This window comes from Ascidia mentula, chromosome 5 (assembly GCF_947561715.1).
Source record: "Ascidia mentula chromosome 5, kaAscMent1.1, whole genome shotgun sequence".
NCBI lineage: Eukaryota > Metazoa > Chordata > Ascidiacea > Phlebobranchia > Ascidiidae > Ascidia > Ascidia mentula.
Window position 1 is genome coordinate 89,108 of NC_138570.1, and position 20,891 is coordinate 109,998.

At 39.2% G+C, this 20,891-nt stretch overlaps 3 protein-coding genes across 4 annotated transcripts; 1 reads left to right on the forward strand and 2 right to left on the reverse strand.

Annotated features, from left to right (window-relative positions):
• Positions 1–274: 274 nt before the first annotated feature.
• LOC145903796 (uncharacterized) lies at positions 275–3,341 on the reverse strand. Of its 2 annotated transcripts, XM_082991954.1 has the most exons (10): positions 2,985–3,341; positions 2,471–2,931; positions 2,109–2,204; positions 1,780–1,865; positions 1,605–1,651; positions 1,329–1,451; positions 1,058–1,162; positions 900–1,001; positions 586–839; positions 275–513 (listed from the first exon to the last, which is right to left on the reverse strand). In XM_082991954.1, exons 2-10 carry the CDS (start codon positions 2,573–2,575, stop codon positions 289–291), a joined length of 1,143 nt encoding a protein of 380 aa, XP_082848080.1. In that variant the 5' UTR covers positions 2,576–2,931; positions 2,985–3,341; the 3' UTR covers positions 275–288. The 2 variants fall into 2 exon arrangements, with proteins under 2 accessions (XP_082848080.1, XP_082848079.1); XM_082991953.1 differs by having other exon boundaries at positions 2,471–3,341.
• Positions 3,342–4,910: 1,569 nt separating this feature from the next.
• On the reverse strand, positions 4,911–13,498 carry LOC145901839 (homeobox-containing protein 1-like). The gene is made up of 11 exons (XM_082989643.1): positions 13,281–13,498; positions 12,736–12,892; positions 12,238–12,327; positions 12,034–12,181; positions 11,726–11,920; positions 10,948–11,070; positions 8,878–8,971; positions 8,138–8,265; positions 6,742–6,837; positions 6,188–6,315; positions 4,911–6,080 (listed from the first exon to the last, which is right to left on the reverse strand). The coding sequence occupies exons 1-11, from the start codon at positions 13,430–13,432 to the stop codon at positions 5,799–5,801; spliced, it is 1,593 nt and encodes a 530-aa protein (XP_082845769.1). The 5' UTR covers positions 13,433–13,498; the 3' UTR covers positions 4,911–5,798.
• Positions 13,499–18,921: 5,423 nt separating this feature from the next.
• Positions 18,922–20,888, forward strand: LOC145901702 (casein kinase II subunit beta). Its single transcript, XM_082989467.1, has 5 exons — positions 18,922–19,202; positions 19,401–19,551; positions 19,843–19,918; positions 20,391–20,580; positions 20,652–20,888. Exons 1-5 carry the CDS (start codon positions 19,063–19,065, stop codon positions 20,740–20,742), a joined length of 648 nt encoding a protein of 215 aa, XP_082845593.1. The 5' UTR covers positions 18,922–19,062; the 3' UTR covers positions 20,743–20,888.
• The last annotated feature ends 3 nt before the right edge of the window (positions 20,889–20,891 follow it).

Sequence of the window (20,891 nt, forward strand, 5' to 3'; positions counted from 1 at the left end):
TTCCATACAAATGTGTGTACGATCAAGTGTGGAAACAAACAACGTCATTACACACAACGTCATCACAGAGACATTTTAATAAATGACGATAGTCAATGTAGAGTCAAACCCACTCCAGTTTTACTAATAATGTAGCAAACGGAGTTAAGAAACACGAGCTTGAACGTGAACAAGCTCTTGCTCCCAATTGGGGGAGTTTAAATTCGAAGGTGGTGAAAAGTGTTGGCAAAAAATACACAAAAATTAAATCAAGTTATAACTTTTTCACGGTTCAAAAAATATTACGTTTTAACACCAGGGGCGCCAAACACTACTACCGTGCTCAAATGCTCCGCTAGAGGCGCTAGCAGGGTTTGATAGAGGACTTGAGGCGGCGAGTGGCGCTCCGATTGGAAACATCTTTGGAAGTTCTGATTGCTCGCGACTTGAACTACGGTGGTCGGACAACGATCCAATACCACTAGAAGTCGCTGCTGAGCCAAAATCAATCTTGGCGTTTGAATCCTCATTTTGCTGGAGAGATCAAATAATTACCGCTAGTTTCATCACAGAATATTGTTTGTTCAACAAGTAATGACATGTTACCTCGCTATTGTGACGTGGACAAGGCGACTGAAGCTCCTTCTTGTTCAAAGCGAGCGCCCCCTCTTCGATAAACTTTAGGAAGGCATCAAAGGAATCGTTGAATTCGCTACTTCTTCGTGACGCGGAATGATAACCAGACGTTAAAGGAGCTTTGCTTGACGTTTGTGACGTCACACTAGTAGTTTTGTGGTGTGGTGTTGACGTCATAGTTGGAGTGAAACCTCTGCTGTATCCGGTGCTTTGGTTCAATTGTTCTGTTATAAGGAATGTTATGATTGTTGAATGTTCGAGGTCTTTCAGCTGTTGAAACAAACCCCGTTTATTTGAAGACTTCTGATGGTGATTCGGGTTTTTCTCCAATTGTCGCAGGAACGAATTATAAACCACCAGTGCGTTTGGCTGGGACCCAAGCGATTCTAAATAAATGTAATTGAAAGGATTTTCCGTCTCTATGATGAAACCAAAATATTACCTTTCCGTTTCGCTTCGTGATTCTCATCAGTGTTTTGATTTAAGATAACCTGAGCTTTGTTAGGTGATCTTTTCCTTCGACTTTTACGAAGCTTTCTTCGGATGACTGAAAAGTTGATCGTGCAAAATTTCATGATTGTTTTTTTTTACCACACCGGGATTTGAACCCAGGATGTCCTGGGCATGAAACCCGATCAGGTTTTTATTCTTGGTATACGGGTCGGGCGCTTGGTTAATGCGGCCAATCACCCGAGGTTATTTCACGCAGTTACCTTTAGTGCCTCCAGTGGCGGGAAAGTGGACATTTAAACTTCCGTAAGGTGGGGTTGATACAGGAACAGATGACGTCAGAGCACCGAAACACATGTTTTCTTTCAGACAACAGTTTGGGAGAACTAAACAGAAAATTGCATCAAACGTCACTGAAACAGCCGTGACGTAACGGCACACATAGCGGAATTTCCTGTTAACGGTTATAAGGGATTAACATGGATCGTGAGATTGTCAGCTTGTAAACGCCCTCCTTATATCAGAAGATGAAAACAAACCTGTGTTCCGGGATCTATTCACTGGTGCCAAGGACAGACCTTTGCGGCTACAACACAAATGTTGTGATTTCCGATAATAACAAAATATAAAAAGAATTGCGACGCGGCAAATAATCAAGATTTACAAAAATTACGCAACAAAATCTTAACATGTTTCTACATCAGCAAAACGTACTTAGCGGAAGTGAAGCGTTTATCTTGTACAGGCGTACCGATGACCTTGTCTGGTGACCCAATGACGTAGGGTGATGACGTCGCCATCTGCGTATTGTAAACATACAATTAATACGTTTGGAATATTGTAATACCAACCACTTTACCGTAGTGTTAGCAAGAAGTACTTAATTACCCCAACGCTTCAACCTCCAAGTTTACAAAACACGAATGGATGCATATCACATTATTACATCTCAGATAAACTTCCGGGTTCCTTTTACATAAAATTTATTTGCCCAAGATTTTTTCCCAATTTACTTTTATATCAACATAAAATAATAAACCGACCGCTCTACGCCTTTTGGGTAAAGCTCGCACAAACTCGCTAGATGGACCGGATGCCATGCGTTTCACCGGCACGTGACCTGCTGGAATGACGTCACGCTGCAAAACATGTTTAAGTGACAGGAAAGTTAAACCAGCTACATTCGGTTGCTATGGACGTGGCATAGATAAACGATAAGCTTGATTTAATCCTGTGTATTCCCTGTGATTTATTTGTCATTCACCAAAGTCACATTTTGTCACAACCCTAAAACTATTGGTCGAGAAACTGCATTTGCATATGCGTACAGCTTGTCGTGTGAGTGATGCAAAACTGACATGTTTACTAGATTTGAAACAAACAACATAAATAAAAATGTACTCACCACATTATACAAGGGTGCCATAGGAGTAGGTCCTGCTTCCATATCACTAAATATTCTGTTTAAAGCAGAGCAATGTTGAATACATGTATTTGCCATTATTACCATCCTCAATACAACTGCTGGCTGTCCCACAACTGATTACAGCGGCAAACCAAACCCACGTTTTAAACTCAACCTCCACGCAACCAGCCTTCAGCACTGTTGGAAAACGTAATTCGGTCGCTGTGACGTAACAATGGAATTGTACAGTCATTATCAGCGGGTGTTTTGTTATCAAAGGTTTTAGAAGGAGTGTTTGTTGTCCGGCCCTGCTTGAAGGCTAGATTGGGCGAGAATACAAACGGATATCTGGAGCCGGCTGAAGACTTTGCAAACCTTCCAGTTGATTGTTTACCTGTCCTGCGTTTGTGACGGAAACAATCTGCACCCTTTCAAGCGATTCGCATCTTCCGTCAATGTATCTAATTATTGATGCTAAAATATGTATTTTGTTGTTGACCTTGATGCATCGTACCTGTAACTTGTGTTGACCTTGATGCATCGTACCTGTAATTTGTGTTGACCTTGGTGCATCGTATCTGTAACTTGTGTTGACCTTGATGCATCGTATCTGTAATTTGTGTTGACCAACTCCATAGTCAACAACGGTCACAAAACGATTGATTCTGGTTATTATTTATTAACAAGACGTACAAGTGGGCGAGGACAAAGGATCTGATGGTGCTGAAATAAAACCTACTTGGAGGCGAAATGCCGAAGTTGGCAGGGGATATTTTGACAAACGCACAAGAACCACATTGACCGTCATTATATACTTGAGCAAGGCGACGAAGGCGTGTCATTTAAAGTTTGTTTGAAACAAATTTGGTCACTTAAATGTTGTCACAGCTGGCCGTTCTACTTCAGTGGTTGTTGCAGTTGTATCGTTGTTGGTCATCTCCAATTGGTCGTTAAACCCCTGATCAAATATCTTTCTTAACTTTTCCTTTGGGGTTTCAACATAATTATTTGTAAAAGTTAAAGCCACCTTATATTTGCTGGAGAAAGTAAATTTCCTTCTTTTGTTTTCATCATTTTTTTCAGCGCAGCAACATCCGTACGTCAATCCTGCAACGAAAGAATCTGCGTCAAACCTTTAATATCTTGCTGCTGTATAAATCACAGTGCGACAAAATGATACGAACGACTCAAAAGTTTGGCGGTTATTCCGGTACCCAAAGTCTGCTCACCAAGTATGGTCAGTAGTAAAAATGCACAAGTGATGACAACGATGCAAACGAATAAAGTTAAGTTAAATTTGTTGCCAAGTACGTCTTTGTGATGGAAATCTGTCAAAGTTCTTCCAGTTATCCTCACCAAGTGCTTGTTAAGGTTATCCGTCAGACTTCGCAAACTGTCAAACAAAATTAATTCGGATAAAGTTCAAGCACAAGCAAAATTCCGACATTATGTTGAGATCAATTGATTTTGGGAATCACTCCATCTATGCATCCTAATGTCCGGGGTTTGCTCTGTGGATTGTTGTGCACATAGTAACAACATTTAATATTTTTTTCCTGAAATCAACCTTTTCCAACGCCACTTATTGTGCACAGGTGGAAACTTCATATCAAAATTAACATATAAATATATTTGTATTGTAATTTTGTGTTTTGCACAGGGTGAATTTGGAGAAAGTGGCGGCGCGTCTTGATAGATTATATTGTTGTTGCAGAGTGTTTTGGCAAAATATATTTATCTTCTAAGTGTACCCATATTGGAAATTGACGTTTTAAGTAAATGAACATTATTTTTTATTAGTTTTAATAGTTATACCATACTGGTCGTCCACATATAATGGAATTCATTAAAAAGATAATGTAAAAAAAAATTTATGGTCTCGAAAATTTCAATCAACAAATAATGCAGAATTTTACTGAAGGTTTGCCGGAGTACAAAATAACCAACAATGAACAGATCCAAGTATTCATTTTCTAGTTAATGGTTGAACTGCCGCTCCAAACATACAAACTGGGACAGCCATAAAGCAGCCTTTTCACACAACAATAACCTTCATTTTGAGGACTTACCTATCACTGACAGACATATTTCAATAAGCATGAGAATATTCTGCCTCGTTGAACCAAGTGCTGAACAAACAGGAAACTACACAGCGACTCACGTCACTAACTTCGTGACTACCCTTAGTGTGGAAGTTCTCACTAACTCCATCCATCAAGTAAGAAAGCGCCCTTAAGTCTGATGACGTAACATGCTGGATGTGAAGCAGAGGCAAAGTTTGATACAAGTTGTCTAAATGATTCGGGTACCTCAGTGAGAGTTTGAAGAAAGAAACATGTTGAAAAGTTTCAAAGCAAGACGCTGTTGGATATACGGTGGCAATCTCTGCACGACTGCGACCGATTTGCGTCAAACCAAATTTTTTGCGTAACTTAAAAAGTTGAAAGTGTTTTTTATATTTTACAAGCGGCGAGAAACGATCGACATCCAAAAGAGCACACTGGCATTATAGTTACATGCTTGCAATGCTTAACATGCAAAAATCAGAAACTAGTGGAATTGACTGGAAAATATTTGACTTTGGAACATAAGCGCGACTCGCTAGCGCCACCGTACGTGTCTTTATTGCAGTGGGAGGCGGATTCCGGTATGAGAATTTCGAGGGCCGGGCCCGACGTTACAGGGTAGAAATGTACACTTTGTAAATACGAGGGAATGGAGGCGAGGGCAGTTGGCGTGGAATAAATACAAAGCACCAAATATGTGAAAAACACTTTCACCAATTAACACGGGACGTAAAAGTGAAGGTTGGTGACCTCCAATGACCTTGAAGGTCTGGGAGTGATCACCGCAACAATTAAACAAGCGGGAATACTGTTAGTGGTCAGGAATATTTCAAGACATTTGGACGAAACTAGAAGTGCTTCGAGGTTTGCAATCTAAAACATGTTTGTGTGGAAATCCACGGTGGGAAGATTTCCGACCACATTAAAAATTGATTCAGAAACAAAAATTAGGCGACAATTGTTGTCATTCGTTTCACATAGGAAAAATGGCACTAGATAAAAACTGCAAAAATACAAATAAATCTCATCAAAGAGAAAAATTATGTGAAACACTGGATCAATGGCGCCCCCAGTAAAATTATAAACACGTCACAATGAACTAGAGTGCAGGATGTAATGAAAATCGTACACTGCGACAAACACAACAGGGACCAATGAATGCAGTCCACGTCGCTCGGCCAATCAGAATCCATCTATGCATTGACGTCACATCGTGACTCCAGTGCACAAGAAATAAATAAACACGTGCAAAAACACTCCGCTCATCCGGCGTAACTGCCGCATTCGGCCATGCGTTCCATCTGCAGCGAACCGTAACGGTTGCGATTGTCATGCATGGAATGCGATTGTTCCGGTGTCACGTGATCGTCGGGGGTTCTTTCAAAGGCTCCGTCATTGTCCATGTCGTCTTCGTCATCATGCGTGGGATGGTTGCTATGGTGATGTTGGTTTACCAGGGCCAGTATGGAATTGTTGACCGCAGCCATCTCAAGCGCCAACGTCATCGGATCTTCTTTTTTGGGAATCACCAGCTGTGGAGGTCCCTAAAGTGGAGAGTAAACAGTGTTAAGTTGGGTTTGAGCAAATCTCTTCCCAACATCACAAGGTTACACAGCTGTTCCACCCCAGGTCGGATTCGAACCCATCTTACCAGGTCAGCGGGGGTGCTTTCCCCACCAGAATGACTTCCATCGTGAGAATTGCATGAAGGGGAGGGGGACACAGTCGAATTTCTACGGGGACTCCCAATTTGTTGCTGATCCATCGCTTCAATGTGCTCTGTGACGTAACAACCGATTGTTGTTTGATTTAGAACCCTACTTAAGTCGGTGACGAAGGAGTTTGTCAACAAATAACCAAGTTTAAACTTATCTGCAGCGGAAAATAGGTAAAAATAATTATTAAAAAGATTCTTTAAATATTTAACTCAATTCCGTAACAAAACCGCAATCATCATCCGATAATCCGATCACTCATCTTATTTTACGTTTAGCCAATCACCATAATCTGATTACCCGCCATAGGAGGTTTTGCCGCCTAAAATTGTCTATTTGGTCAGAGTATTCCATACATGACGTCATAGTAAGAGTTATTACACAGCCTCAGGCCAGGAAAGTAAATAGTTGCTCGTTTGCGGCAAATTATGGGATTTTATGTCAAAGTGGAAATTTCCGTGTTTCGGAAGTAACAATTTTTCCTCCTCACCAATGTGTCTCCTTCGTTTGTCGTCCTTCCTTCTGTTGGCGAACCAGTTGTAAACTTTAACTGTGGTCACTTTGTCCAAATCCGACAAAACCCCGCCTGTAAATACATTAACTGGAGTTATTGGCTGCTGGGTATTGTGGAGATTTCTTACTTTGTAAAAAATTAATGTGAGAAAAATGGGTGTGTGGCGTCACTACAACTTGTGACAAATCTGACAAATTTTTGTATCCAGGTGTGCGAAGTGAAAATGTACAATTTGTTAAAAGCTGAAAGTAAGAATTTGTCTCCGGCAGAGTTCAGGGAGTAACATCATGTTTACAACAAACAGCTCCTGTCTCCGAGATACTTGGATTTTCACGAGCATATTTTCACACAAACTCCCGTATTTGAATAAATTTTGTGTACGCTGAACTGACATCTTCATTCGCTTGTAAAGTCGCTCGGTTAAATCGTGAATCATTCTTAACCACGGCCGTCTGGCTGAGGTTGGCAGTTAACAGACGGCAGACCGAAAAACATGCAATTATTTTCATGTTGGGAGAGACTTACTGCAACTGCTGGAGGCTTGCACCACATTCACCTTGAAATAACCCCTAGAGTCCCTCCACACATATTACAGTGGTGTGGAATTGGTAAAAGTTTACTTGCGGTAAAGGTCAACCCAAGGTCACAGTGGGACGACCCTGCATGTGATACTTCAATGTAAGCGCGATAATTGAAATATCAGTTAGAAATAGTTTAAGAAATATGATACACAATAAACGTATGTTGATTGATCCTGGATTCCCCCATTCTGTTGCGACTTGCCCTGACGAACTTCCATAATTTAACGAGGCAGAGTAATAACCATCAAAAATTAAAAGAAGAAGCGTTTTTGTGATAATCGCGTTGCTCATTCGCATCCTGAATGCGATTACAAGAAATTGAATACATGCTGTCTATTCACCACCGCAGTAAATATACATCATGGAGTAGAAATCTTGAGAGAGATTAACCACAGGTAAGTAAGCTTTAAAACCACGAACAACTTCAATCTGAAGTATGCGGTGTCTGGATGGATTCGAGAGCCGCCGAATTACTTCTCAACATGCAGGGTTTCGCGACGGAGAAATTCTAACTGACGCCTGTTATTATGCAGTGCCGTGTGTTAAAATTCCAACCAGACACTAAAATATCAAATTATGTGACGGATTTGAATGGCAGCGACAAGATTACAAGTATATTTATAGCGAAATCACCTTGTAATTTTATTGGATGGTTGTTTTTGCTGTAATACACGAAACGCAGTGAACTTAAGGTGTACTTTTGCGTGGAACTGATCAAGCCCACTTCTAATTTATGGATTTCGAAAGACCTCAAGGTTGTATTAATACACAACAAACAATCAAAATTCCACCTGGTTTCTGGTTTTGTATGATGCCGTTGCACGCATGAGCGATCTCCTCACGTTTCGATTCATCCGGATACGAATTTCCGTTGTAGTAAGATTCAAGGATGGATAAACATTCTTTCGGCCAAGTAAATCTGACAACAACATTCACACATCTATCTTGTCGGATGAACTTAAATCTATGTTAAAGGACAAACAAGTTATTTTGGCTAATTATCCGATTTTGAAACGAACAGTCTTAGAAAAAATCCGCAGTTTGTCTCTCTGTGGGTCGTTTAAAAGTACTTGTCCCATGGGCTATTATTATAAGATTATGAGTAACCCCTAATTGTTCTTAAAGCGGTTGTTAAAACGACTGAAACATTCTCGAAATAACAACTATTGCAAGCTAACATCAAATTTAATTGTACGTCACAATGCTCGCTGTAACGTCATAACGCAAGTAGTGATTACGCCAAAATCGCAAGGACCGCATGTAAATTTGTTGGTGGGGCACTTCAATAAATAGTAGGTTGTTATGGAAATTAAGTGAAGTAGAATTCACCGTCAGGGCCGGAGGTTAGTGACGTCACGTCTCATATTATTCAATTGTCGACAATTTATTCCTGTTGACGGAAATACCGGAAGCCGAACGTAGAACCATAATATTTAAGGCAGAATAATGATGATATTGTTTGGTTTCAAAATGACCCAAAGTACCCTTAGCAGTAATCCCACTTTCACAACGGTTGAGTCGCGTTCTTTACCTGGCCCCTCTTTTCGATTTCATCAACAAGTTGCTCATCATATCTGGTTCCGCTTCACTGCTTCGATAAATCACCTGGTTGGGAACCACCAGACCTGCAACCACAATATTAACATTTCTATTAAACACATCGCTCTTATCGTATTTCTTGATGACGTCAACATATATTAATGGTGATTGAACCAAGCAGCGAACACCGACTTCCCCCATGTTAAGCGGTTTGGTACAAACTGATTGAAAGGAAATAATCGTTTATTCTCCACATCGATTCCACAAGAAATGGAGTTCATACGATGACGTCACAGTTATCGGTAAATACTTTGGTGTGATTGGATTTATTTCATGGTCGATATTATTTCTTTCAACAATTTGTAAGAAAGGGTTGCGGGATTTGACAGCATTCACCCAAACATTAACACCAGCACAAAACCTCGTTTGAAGAATACCGATTTCGCTGCAACGTGACAAACACGATTGTTGCGTCATCAGCAAAAATTTGTTAGGACCAAATATGGGCCTGGCGGGCAGTAATTATCTGCGAGTTCTTGTCGAAGTTCTGGAATTTCCCGAAGTAATTTTAATGTCGCGCTAAGCTTCTTTCAATTAACGTGGTGAAAATGGAAAAGGAGGTTTATTAAAACCAAGCAGTGAAATTCTCATCAAATTACTTGGTTTGATTCAAGACTCCATGTTTAAATTACATATTTCAAGTTTTTTTTCAAAACAAAATGGAGATTTCATCACCGAAGCCCAAACAAGATTAAAACGTAGAAATTGCTAAAGGTCATGGAAAGTTAAAATGTCCTTTCATGGCCGCAATGTTTCAAGCAGCACCGCCAAAGCCACAAGAGTAGATTTGGGCGGTTTCCATCCGAACATGCGCGGAGTCAAGCAGGGGTGAAGATTGGAGATAGATAAGCACTGATTTGCCCCCAGGCGAAAGATACAAGATTCACGACAGTGGAGATACTTGTTACACTTTATTTAGGAAGCATTGAGTTTGATATTATAGGCAGTTTAACCCTGGCCGAGGACAACTGTACTTGTGGCCCAAATCAAATTGTCAAAAGTCAACTTGATCCAACCGAACAACGGTTTGAAAGAATTTCTTCGACTTTACCACAAGACACGGAAACCACACTCAAGTTTGGTTTACAGAACATTACCGACTTCAAATCCACACCGTTTGTAAGAAGAAAAAATATGTTTTTCGCGAGAAAAACAACTTTGAACCGAGTTTCCCCGAACTTTTGGACCCGCACAAGTCCCAGATTCGCTCTGCAGGTTTTTCGCTTTGTTCCTAACTATTTGCATTCATTCACCCAATTTTCAACTAAACTATTATTAATATTGTTGCCGTTTAGAATTTACTTAAGACATGTATCAACAATTTGGTCTGAAGTTTTATCATTAAAAGTTATTTATGGTTGAAAATTCTGTTGCGTGAAACATTGAAAATTATTCATTTTTTCCATTTTAAAATATCGCCAAAAATTCCCGTTAAACCTTTGGAGGGGGGGGGGGGATATCCGAACATTCCAGATTAAATATGCATTAAGCTACCATCATTGTTATGGGATGATGACAAAACAATCGACATCGCGCGTTTTAAAGGAGTGGGGGGGAGAGACAGGAACAATAAACTCGACACAAAAGTTGATTGGAATTATGAGGGGGGCGGGGTGACAACGGGCAAGGTCGCGGGGTCGGGGGGGGGGGGGGGGGGGAGGCTGCAACTGGCATCCGGATAATGATTAATGCATTGGTCATAACTTATTGATGAACTTCATCGTAAACATCTCCCTGTCACCCCCCTGACGAGACATGAGGGAACATTAAATGACGCTAAGGCGCCAAACATATTACGAGTTAACAAGCTATGGCGATGGGTGGGGGGGTCTTAACCGGAGTCAAAATATCAACTTTCCTTTATTTCGTCACGAAGTAAGTTTGTTGTCTGGTATTTTTTTTTTAATCAATGGAAAAGTTTCTCTTCTAAATGAATTTAAATACGGAAACCGCCAGATTGTGATATTTTTCTGATTTTTTATTTTTTTAACCAACTCCTCACCGCTTGAATTTCCTGGTGGTTTCCTCTTCTCTATGATATACCAAGTGTACATCGCTCTTTTCTTCTGACCACTGATGTCCTGGGGTTGGGCAAGCCACTGGGAGATGTAACTTTGACTGATTGCTATAAAAACAAAATTATTTAAAACGGGCCGTTCAAATCTTAATAGCAGGAATATTCCTCTAAACAACAAAAATTGAAAAACAGCAACAAAAACAATAACAGGAACGACCTTCACGCTCAAGGTCATGTCCTCGATAACCTCGAAGCAGACGCATACAGAAACCGCAACGAACAAGTAACATTGCGTGAGAAACGAGTGGAAAATTGTTGTGAGTCGGGAGGCGCCAACATTAAGCAGTTCGTCTCAATCCCAGCCACAACCTTCCAATTTTAATTCCCAATTTACAAGTTTTCACACCCATTAAACTAATGTTAAATTTATAATTTTCTTGTTATTCTAAGCGTGGAAACATGTAAAAGCGCACAACGATTGATGTTTTTATATTTTTTTATGTCAGGTTTGAACTTCGAATTAATTTAACGCGATTTGTGGTACGTTAAAGTTTAATGCGGCGAGATCATTTATCAGAGATGGAAACAAGGTCATAATTTGCATGGAAGATTCTGGCCTTACTTGTTGGTGTTATCTCCTAACTATGCAAATTATTTGTTGCAAAATGCAAATAAATTTTCACTTAAGAAATATCTCACAAAATCACAGATAGAATGGAAATTATTGGCGACCGCTTTTCCAAACAATAAATGTGGAATTTACCGTTTCTTGTTGCCTTGGCGATGGAGGATTGCGAAATATGTCTTTCACTGATAAATTTTCTTATGTCTTCCTTCACTGAAGCTTGATCTCTCCGGAAAAGTTCGTCGAGTTCGTCGCTAATATCAACCTTCTCACCTTCTATCTCTACCACTGTACTCCCATTCCCTGTAGGTTGGGGGTTGCCACGTAACAAACCTGTTACGTTACACATCTCACTGTTACATCAATAATGAGTTTTACATACATGCAACACTACTTATTGTTTACGTCACTGAACCGATTGTTTGGTAAAAATGGATGTAGAATACCTCTGTTGTTAAGAAGGGCGGGGTAATGGGGGACTGTCCCGTGAGCGAAACCATTCTGTAGCAAGCTCGCAGCAGTTGCCACGGCAACCGCTTGTGACGTATTAGGCCACTGAGCCACAGGGGGGAGTAGAGAGAGCTGGTTTGGGTTCTGTATAAAAAACATTTTAAATAAACGCACAGAGCTTTGTTGACCGCAAGTTTTACCTGCAAATGTGCTCCGAACATGAGGTGGTTCGGTTGCCCGATGTGATGAGGGAGGGTTGGGTTGAGTTTCACCTGCTGTGCATAGTTAACCTTCATCAAATATTCATAACACGATTACACGAGACGGGGGGCGGGATACTTTACAGCAATAAAAGAAGCAAGTTAAACTATTGACCTCTGATACGGAGGTTTACAACGAGTCACCAACCACCTGTCATCAATCATCAGCTAAGGGCAATTACAAATATTACTAATCTTTTGTTTAATTGTTTTAAGGCGGGGGTGCTTACAGGTGTATGGTGGTTTGCACCCGAGGAAGAAGGAAATTTTGCTGAGTTGGAAATAAATAAAGCGGCATCAACGTCATGACCAAACACACACAAGCAAAAGACGATGTTGCGCTATTTTACATAAATCTTGATGACGTAGATTCCTATTCTAAACTTTTGGTTTCACTTCTAATCTACATTTTGCGCCGAATCCTTGTGACAATCTTACATGTTGTGGCGGGGATTGTGGGCTGATGCTGTTCCTTTGCGGATCCGTGAAATCCTTGTGATTCTGAGGGTGGGCGGAGATCCCGTTAGACGTGGGGAAAGTCCCGTTGTTGCTCGAGGGGGATGTCCCGTTAGTGTTTCCTTGAGTTGGTGCGGGACTACAACAATAGAAATCATATTAAATTAATGGGTCGGATTACTTGCACGTGGTTGGGTTGACTTTGTGCAAACAATTAACGTGACTACAACAGAAGTCCGCATAGATAGATTGCTTCAGTACACGGAGATCCCATGTTGTAACACATTATTACGTCACTGTACGTATTCGAAATAGCCTCAAGGTATACTAAGAAATATAACGAAGCTAAACTTAGCCTGGAGAATTCCGCATAGCTCAAGTTTTATCCCTTAAGTAATCATAAATAGCACGCGCTTAATGCGCACGTGGCAACTTTTTAAGAATACTTGGAATTTGAGGAGGAAAAGAAACACTTTGTTTAAAATGTTAAAAGAAATCCAACCTGATAAGAACAGAGGGAAACTTACCCAGATATTGGACTTCCGAGACCAACTTCATCCAGCTTCTCCATTTCCTCCAAACCTTTAATGATTTGATCTTTACTCAACCCACTCTGTTTCAGTTTCTGCAGCAAGATTATTTGACCCACTGTGAACTTTGGTGTCCCGGGATCGTCCATTTTCAACCCGACCAAACTTTACCAAAAAGATCCAAACGAAAATCAATTTTTACGAATTTAAGTTGGGAGACTGAAAAGCAAATAAGGTTCAATGTAGAGACTGAAGCTACTCAGGCCAGAGCTTGCGATGTTAAGCGAGAAGACTGGGCGCGTTTCGTTTAACCAGATATGGTTTATCACTTGAATAACAATCGTAAAACCATCCCATACATAATGGCTTTTCATGAAAAGATTAATCCGCCACTTTCTACTCCTGCAAAAACATCTCAAACTCATCTCGTAAATGTCGACAATAATTTCTCGGTAAAATATTCTCGCACTCCCGCACGATCAAAGCTTGCATTGTATGTTAGGCAGTAAAACCGTGCATTCCACTCCGAAGGAAGATGGAACCACAGCAACACAATCGCATCCCGTGCCACTCAGCCGTGTCATCAACCATTACACTCTCACCACAGATCACAGAATCGATAAGAAACAAATTTAACTGGATCCTAGCTTGGTCGATATCGCTTAACTAGCGGAAAGTACGATGACATATGGCGGGTAAAAGCATCAGGTTATTGATTAACCAAAAGATACGTAACCTGTTGACGAGAAACCTAAAGCAGACGCATCGTTTCACTAAAAGACGACAGGCGTTAAATAATTCACAAATCAATAAAAATCAAAGGAGGAATTTTATCGGCGACTTACGCCAAGGAACAACTCGACAATAGAGACGGAAACCTTACAGAAAGTTCCTTAACTGATCAAATTGTGTTCGAACACAAGCTTGCTGCAAAATTATGGCAGCACTTTTACGTAAGAACACATGATTTCAACCCTGAGGCGAGCACTTGACGACAAACCGCTTTTCATGTCACACCTGGCGAGTCCGGAATTATGGCTAACATTGAATACATAAATTGGTTTGCTCAATAATTCATTCCAACTAGAAAAACAAATAAACAAATGAGACACACTTTGAAAAATGCTGCATTCCGTTTTTCACAAAATTTTCAATGTTTGAAAGTAAAACTTGATCAACGTTTGCGCAGAAGTCTCGATAATGTTCCACTGTTCTCGCTGTCTGCAGCCTAATGTTGCACAATATTCTCCAACTCGCCATCACAGTTCGAAGCGCAGACAAACAAAATACCGCCCACTAAATTCGAACAGTTATTAGCGTTCGCGATTATCATCATTATTTCGACAATCAACCGAGCACGACCACCACTGTTACGTCATAATCGCGAGGCAGAGGTTTTTCAAACGCTCGCTGATTGTGCGTGGTGGAATTCGAGAACAATAATCGCTGTAGGACAATCAGGATTGCGAAACTCGTGTTTTCCGCGTCCAGTAGATTTACAAGTGGGAGTTAGCGGTCGGGTAATGACGGTTAATGATTGTTTACACAAGAAAACATTCTTAACCCACGCCCCACGGAAATTCGAGATTCATTGAAGGATTTTTGTTAAAATAGGCTTTAGGTCTTGTGTGTCGAAAGTTGGAACCGAATCTTCGCGATTATTTCAGAAACCCGATTAAATCATGACGGAATCAAGCGGTGACGTCACTTCCCATTACTATGACCAATCATTGGCGGAGGGGTTACCGTGGAAACACGACACAACAAGATAGGAAATTTATTTTCTGATTTTTCGCCCGCGCAGAAATTCAGCAATTAACTGATCAGGGGATTACCCGAGAGACGCAATAGTAGTGAATAATTTTCTCCTAACTTATTTCCCAACAGACAAGTTAGCAGATATTTACAAACACACCCAAGTAATGTTCGGACGATTCGTCCGCGTCACAAGTTTTTCGTCGCTAAAAGCACTTCCTATCTCTATGAGATAAAATCGAGCGTGAAAGTATTATCACTTCTAACAGCAAACTATGACAGAGACATACAAGCACGGTTTGATCGCATTCAACTCTTGAAACTTGGTGAATTATTTATCGAAGTCGAGCGTCAAAACTGAAGGCTTATCACAAACTTAACAAAAAATCATAAACACGACCCCCGATGAGCTCCATCCCTGCCTTGCAACTAAATGCGTGATGAGGATCCGTCACTTGTTTTCACTCCGGCTAAATTGAATTTACTTTTTTCGCGTAACAAAAAATCGGTTTCAAGAGATTACAAACGTGGGAGAGAACGAATGGAAAGAAGGCAAAATTGAGATTGGTCACAAGCAAGAAATGGTTCAGTAAGAATCCACTTTGCAAATGTTATTATTGTTATACATTATTAATTAACCTTTACGTCATAACAGCTGAGGGATGGGGAGTTAAAGCTGGCTTAGTTAAACCTCCCCCCTTCACAGCTGCCTCAGGTTCATCAAATAGTTATTACCCTTAAACCACCCTCAAGCTGTTGTTTGCGCACAATAAATTCCCTGTTGGAGTATTTAATTATAATTTCTATCGAAATAATTGTCTTTGAAAAAATTTTGGCCAAAATTAGTAGAATTGAAATGTTCCGTTTGCGGACTTGTGACAACATTCTTACACTACTGCGTCACACAACACCAGCAATTAAAACTAAGCCAGGGATTTTCCATCAAGTCTCAACAACAATATTTTCCCTTGATGGAAACACGCAGACATGACGTCATTGTTGTCTGGTGAGTTACACGTCATCATTGTGATGCATAATGTGAATATTTATTTATTAATCCGGTTAATTTGTGTTAAGGGGAGTTGAAGATTCCGACAAACACATCATGAAATTCTTACAACGAAAAACTTCCTTTAATAAAACTGGTCAAAAAACGAAATTCCGCATTTTTCTGCAAGAAGACAAAACCCCGCGCGATGTTTCCAGAAAGTAAACACGGTTTTAATGAAATCAACTTAAATCCGACCTCCAGAAAGTTAAAGTTGTCGATTTTCACCGACACAAGCGCTTCAAGTGCTCGTAATACAGGTGTAGTAACGAGCTCCGGTCAATCTGGCGGCAACCTAATAAATTCTTGGTTGTAAAATAATTAAAACCTGGCACAAAGCATCACGTCCATCCACACTGGGAGAAATTGACCAGCAATTGACTTGCAACCAAGCTTGCTTCTAATATTTATGAAGAAATCTCTAAAACGTACGACCGAAATAAACCAATGTCGCAAACATATTCGCGAAAGGAATGAACAAACTGCCGTTGTTTGAATAATTCTAAAAACAATTGCATTAAAAATATAAAGTTTACTTCTCAAAATACCTTTCAACTTGAGTGTTTGGTACCTAGCGTTTTCCTGCAGTCTCACTTTGGAATGTGGCACTTTTCGCTAACAACTTTCTGACACTTTAGCGGAAAATTAAACTTAGATCAATAAGTCACCGGGACAAGCGAGCAGGGCACCCAGGAATTCAAATGCTGGCGTTGCTTGTAATCAGACATTCAGGTATTCTTCATACGACAGCGTAATACAACAAGCAATAATTTGGCGAACACGAAATTCCAACCATGTATGGGGTTCCTCTGACTCGTTCGGTATCGGAGCACAGCTTTAACAAAAGTATGAACGAGTTTAAATAACCGCGTACAAGTCAAATCTATTCATTGGAAGTTTTCAATAGCTTTAAATGACCTTTGTTTGACACCGAGGCGGGAAAAGTAACCTTGTACCGTTTGTTATATGAAAGCGGAAGCGATTCGGCCTCAACTCGATAAACATCTTTTCGGCCTTATGACCATTTCATATCAAATAGCCGAAGTTATTGAATATAGATCTCAGGTATAAGAACAGTACAATAGCTAGGAAGTAATATTTGTGAGGTAACCTGATCTTGCCATGAAAAGGTACAGTTAACAGGGAATTTAATACCACACAAATGTGTCTGCCATAAAAGACAGTTGCTCTAACACTGGTTTAAAGTTACATGATACAGCAGTTATTTTCTTCATATATAACATATGAAAAGCAATAAACAGTAATTTCTGAATAAAGTCTCTGATGGAAATATTTTATTTCTTGCTCTTCCAATGCTAACATTTTTTTAAAAAATAATCAAGCTGAATGGTTACAAGTAATTTGACATTTCTTACACACGTAACTTTCGAGGAATTGATCAACGATCTCCAGATGATGACAAAAACAAAATTATTTCCAGTTATATTGTGCATTTATTTATTGCCAAGATCACAAACCTTGTTTTACTAGCAATAGTTCAACAACCCAACTTCATCACTAACTAAATCATCCAACAAACAAGCGTAACACAAAAAAAATACAAGCGCAATATTTACATGAGAGAAGTTGCATAAATCTCTTCCATACAAATCTAAAGTTCTGAGACAAAGTGAGAGTTAACTAACAATGGCAACCAACAAGATTGGGGTTGAAAACTTGGGCAGTCTTTCTACATGAGCACACATTTCATATAAACAAAGCCTATTTGTTTGTATTAATGAACATAACGTACTTGAAACACACATTAACTATTTTACAACAATGCCACCATCTGCTTGCAAATGCAGCATTACCTGAAAACACAGTATTGACGTTTAACTAGCCTAAAGCAAGAAATATAAACAAACCTAACTAATTTTTCTTTTGGTAATAATTCTCAAGAAACTTACTCCAATCCATATATCTGCCACAATACAAACATACTGGATGTGTTTTTGTTATTGTCATGAGCTCACAACAAAAATAATAACATATCATCCCATGAGAGCAACGCCAATTTAGATTTTATGATTATGATTTTATAGTTGCTCACGTTGGTTGATTTTTATCAAAACTGAAAAAAACTTATCTAAGTGATTTTTGAACAGTCCCCAATTTATATTTTCATTTAAATGGTGCACATAAATCAAACTTATGTTTAAACAACAAAATCAGTTATTTTGTTTTTGTTTAAAATGTCCAAAGAAAGAAAATCAAGCAAAACTAGTGAAAAAAATTAAATGAACATCTTTTGAATTTTACACGAATTATTATAAAAACTCCCGATAAAGTTTTGGTTTAATCCGGGCCGATGAAATACTGAGCGGATGCTGGCAACGCAACTTCCATTATTCTTTGTGGAGAAGGGCGGTTGAAATTATTTGTTCCTTGGCGAAGCTGGCGTGATTGTGCTTGTAGTTTTTCATAACTTCCAACGCACGCCAGTGTCAGTGTAGCTGTTATGTTGATGGGGTGAAAATGTTTGTGAAATGCATGGTTACTTACCTTCCACTGTTATAATTAGGCCTATAGCAAAAAGTTTTGTATATCTTTTAGATATGATTTTACCGAATTTTAATGTGATGTAACAATTATATCGGCTCTGGTATTTGCATAAGACATATATTTTAAAAAGACAATTGTTTTTATTTTTTCCAGCAACCTGAAAAAATCACTGTTGACGTTTTTCCATATGTACTGGACTTAAATTGATGGACTCGAAAATATCTATAGCACAAAAATGTCAGACACAAAAAATATTTTTATGTAGTACCCTAAAATTTATACAATTAGATGGACAGCAGAATTTATCACCTCTCAAATAAATTCATTGATTGAAATATTCACAACGAGTTTTTTTTCTCACAGATGCAAAGCTTGATTGGTACTTTTTGTGTAATGCTATTTCATTGAGTAAAACGGTGAAAGCTAAAATAAAGTGTGTCACGTTACGTAAGTGGGGCCATCTGGGGAACCATGAGTTCTTCAGAGGAGGTTTCGTGGATTTCCTGGTTCTGTGGTCTCCGTGGAAATGAGTTTTTCTGTGAAGTTGATGAGGATTACATCCAGGATAAGTTTAACTTGACTGGACTTGGGGAGCAGGTTCCACATTACAGGTTTAACATAAACTAACAATATCAGGAATGAATGGACAAGTGTTGTGCCATCATATACTGAATTTTATACCTGCCAATAGATTACCTGCATAAGATCAAAATGTTTGGGTTAAATTTATGACATTTTAATGTTGTGCCTAAGTTGGGTGGATTGTAACCATAAGATTGTGAATGATCTGTTTACAGTTGTTTTTACAGACAAGCACTGGACATGATTCTAGACTTGGAACCCGATGATGACATTGAAGATAATACAAACCAGTCTGATTTAATTGAACAAGCTGCAGAAATGTTATATGGCTTGATTCATGCAAGATATTGCCTCACTAACAGAGGAATCGCACAGATGGTAAACATGTGATCATTGATATCAATTGTTTGAATGTTATACACACTATGATACAGGAAATATTGTCTACAAATCCATGAGAATCTTCATTTATAAACATATTTATTTTGTTGTAACTTTAAAACAATAACTTAATGGTTGGGTGCTTGATATGATCCAAGTGTTCATGCTTTTCGCCTGGGCAATAATTTCCTCATGACAAGTACCTGTTATGGTGTTGACACAATGCCTCAGGCTTACTTAGTGGCAACAACAATCACACTGAAATCATCATGGAATGTATTTTTGTAGCTTGAAAAATATCAACAAGGAGAGTTTGGTCATTGCTCCAGGGTTTACTGTGAGAACCAACCAATGCTTCCAATAGGTGATTATTATTCTTTCAGTGTTTCATAAAATTGTAGTAGTATTTATGAATTAGAAAACATAGTTAATGTCGTTACTGGTGATTCTATGGTGTTGTAGTCCCACTGGCAACCTTTTTCAATTAACCATTAAAAACAGTTTTGTTGATTCATTTGTGTTTACTGTAGGACTTAAAATCTGGATTTAACGTACAGAAATTGAGAAAGTTGAAACTTTGTGGTTAAGAATCTGTAAAAATCACCTAATTAAACATTTAAACCTTTTCTGAAAATTGGTCGTTATTCATACACATGGTGTTACAATGTTTTAGAGAACAGTGCAGTTAAGCAAGAATCTTAACTTATCTGAAGCTTTTGTCATTAAAAATATATTTACAAACCATTTGTACTTCAAAGGTGAAGTTCTGTATGAATCAAATTATCCAGATGAACAGAGTTCTACTATATATTAATGTTATATTTGTGAATTGTCAGGGTTGTCGGATGTTCCTGGTGAAGCGATGGTAAAACTGTATTGCCCTAAATGTCAGGATGTCTACACTCCAAAATCCTCCAGACACCACCACACTGATGGAGCTTACTTTGGAACTGGTTTTCCACATATGCTTTTTATGGTTCACCCGGAATATCGTCCCAAGAAACCAACCAACCAATTTGTACCACGGTGTGTGACAGTCACCATTGCACAAAATTCATGTGGCTTTTCAAAAATTACATGAATATTTTGTATTCTAGTTTATTTGGATTCAAAATTCACCCGATGGCTTACCAGCTGCAGTACCAAGCGTCACAGAAAATGAAAAATCCATCAAAGTTGCGGCATTGATCACTTCCCTCATCACTGGTGGCTTTCCACGGTGCTTCTACCATGGAACATTTAACTTTAACAGTGGTTTGCATTCTTGTTACTATCTTGCGCACAATGTCAAAGTGGATATTGTCTGTGAAACTTGAGTAAACTGTCTAAGTACCTGA

Bases quoted from the DNA above. Each gene is read 5' to 3' on its own strand.
- LOC145903796 (XM_082991954.1), bottom strand. From the start codon at position 2,575: ATGGTAATAATGGCAAATACATGTATTCAACATTGCTCTGCTTTAAAC. The intron at 1,452-1,604 runs GTTTGTTTTCAT...TTTTCTGTTTAG, and splicing joins GAATAGATCCCGGAACACAG to TTCTCCCAAACTGTTGTCTG. The intron at 514-585 runs GTAACATGTCAT...TGATCTCTCCAG, and splicing joins GTCCACGTCACAATAGCGAG to CAAAATGAGGATTCAAACGC.
- LOC145901839 (XM_082989643.1), bottom strand. From the start codon at position 13,432: ATGGACGATCCCGGGACACCAAAGTTCACAGTGGGTCAAATAATCTTG. The intron at 12,328-12,735 runs GTAAGATTGTCA...TATTTGATGAAG, and splicing joins CACAATCCCCGCCACAACAT to GTTAACTATGCACAGCAGGT. The intron at 8,972-10,947 runs GTGAGGAGTTGG...TTGTGGTTGCAG, and splicing joins ACCACCAGGAAATTCAAGCG to GTCTGGTGGTTCCCAACCAG.
- LOC145901702 (XM_082989467.1), top strand. From the start codon at position 19,063: ATGAGTTCTTCAGAGGAGGTTTCGTGGATTTCCTGGTTCTGTGGTCTC. The intron at 19,552-19,842 runs GTAAACATGTGA...GTATTTTTGTAG, and splicing joins ACAGAGGAATCGCACAGATG to CTTGAAAAATATCAACAAGG. The intron at 19,919-20,390 runs GTGATTATTATT...GTGAATTGTCAG, and splicing joins CCAACCAATGCTTCCAATAG to GGTTGTCGGATGTTCCTGGT.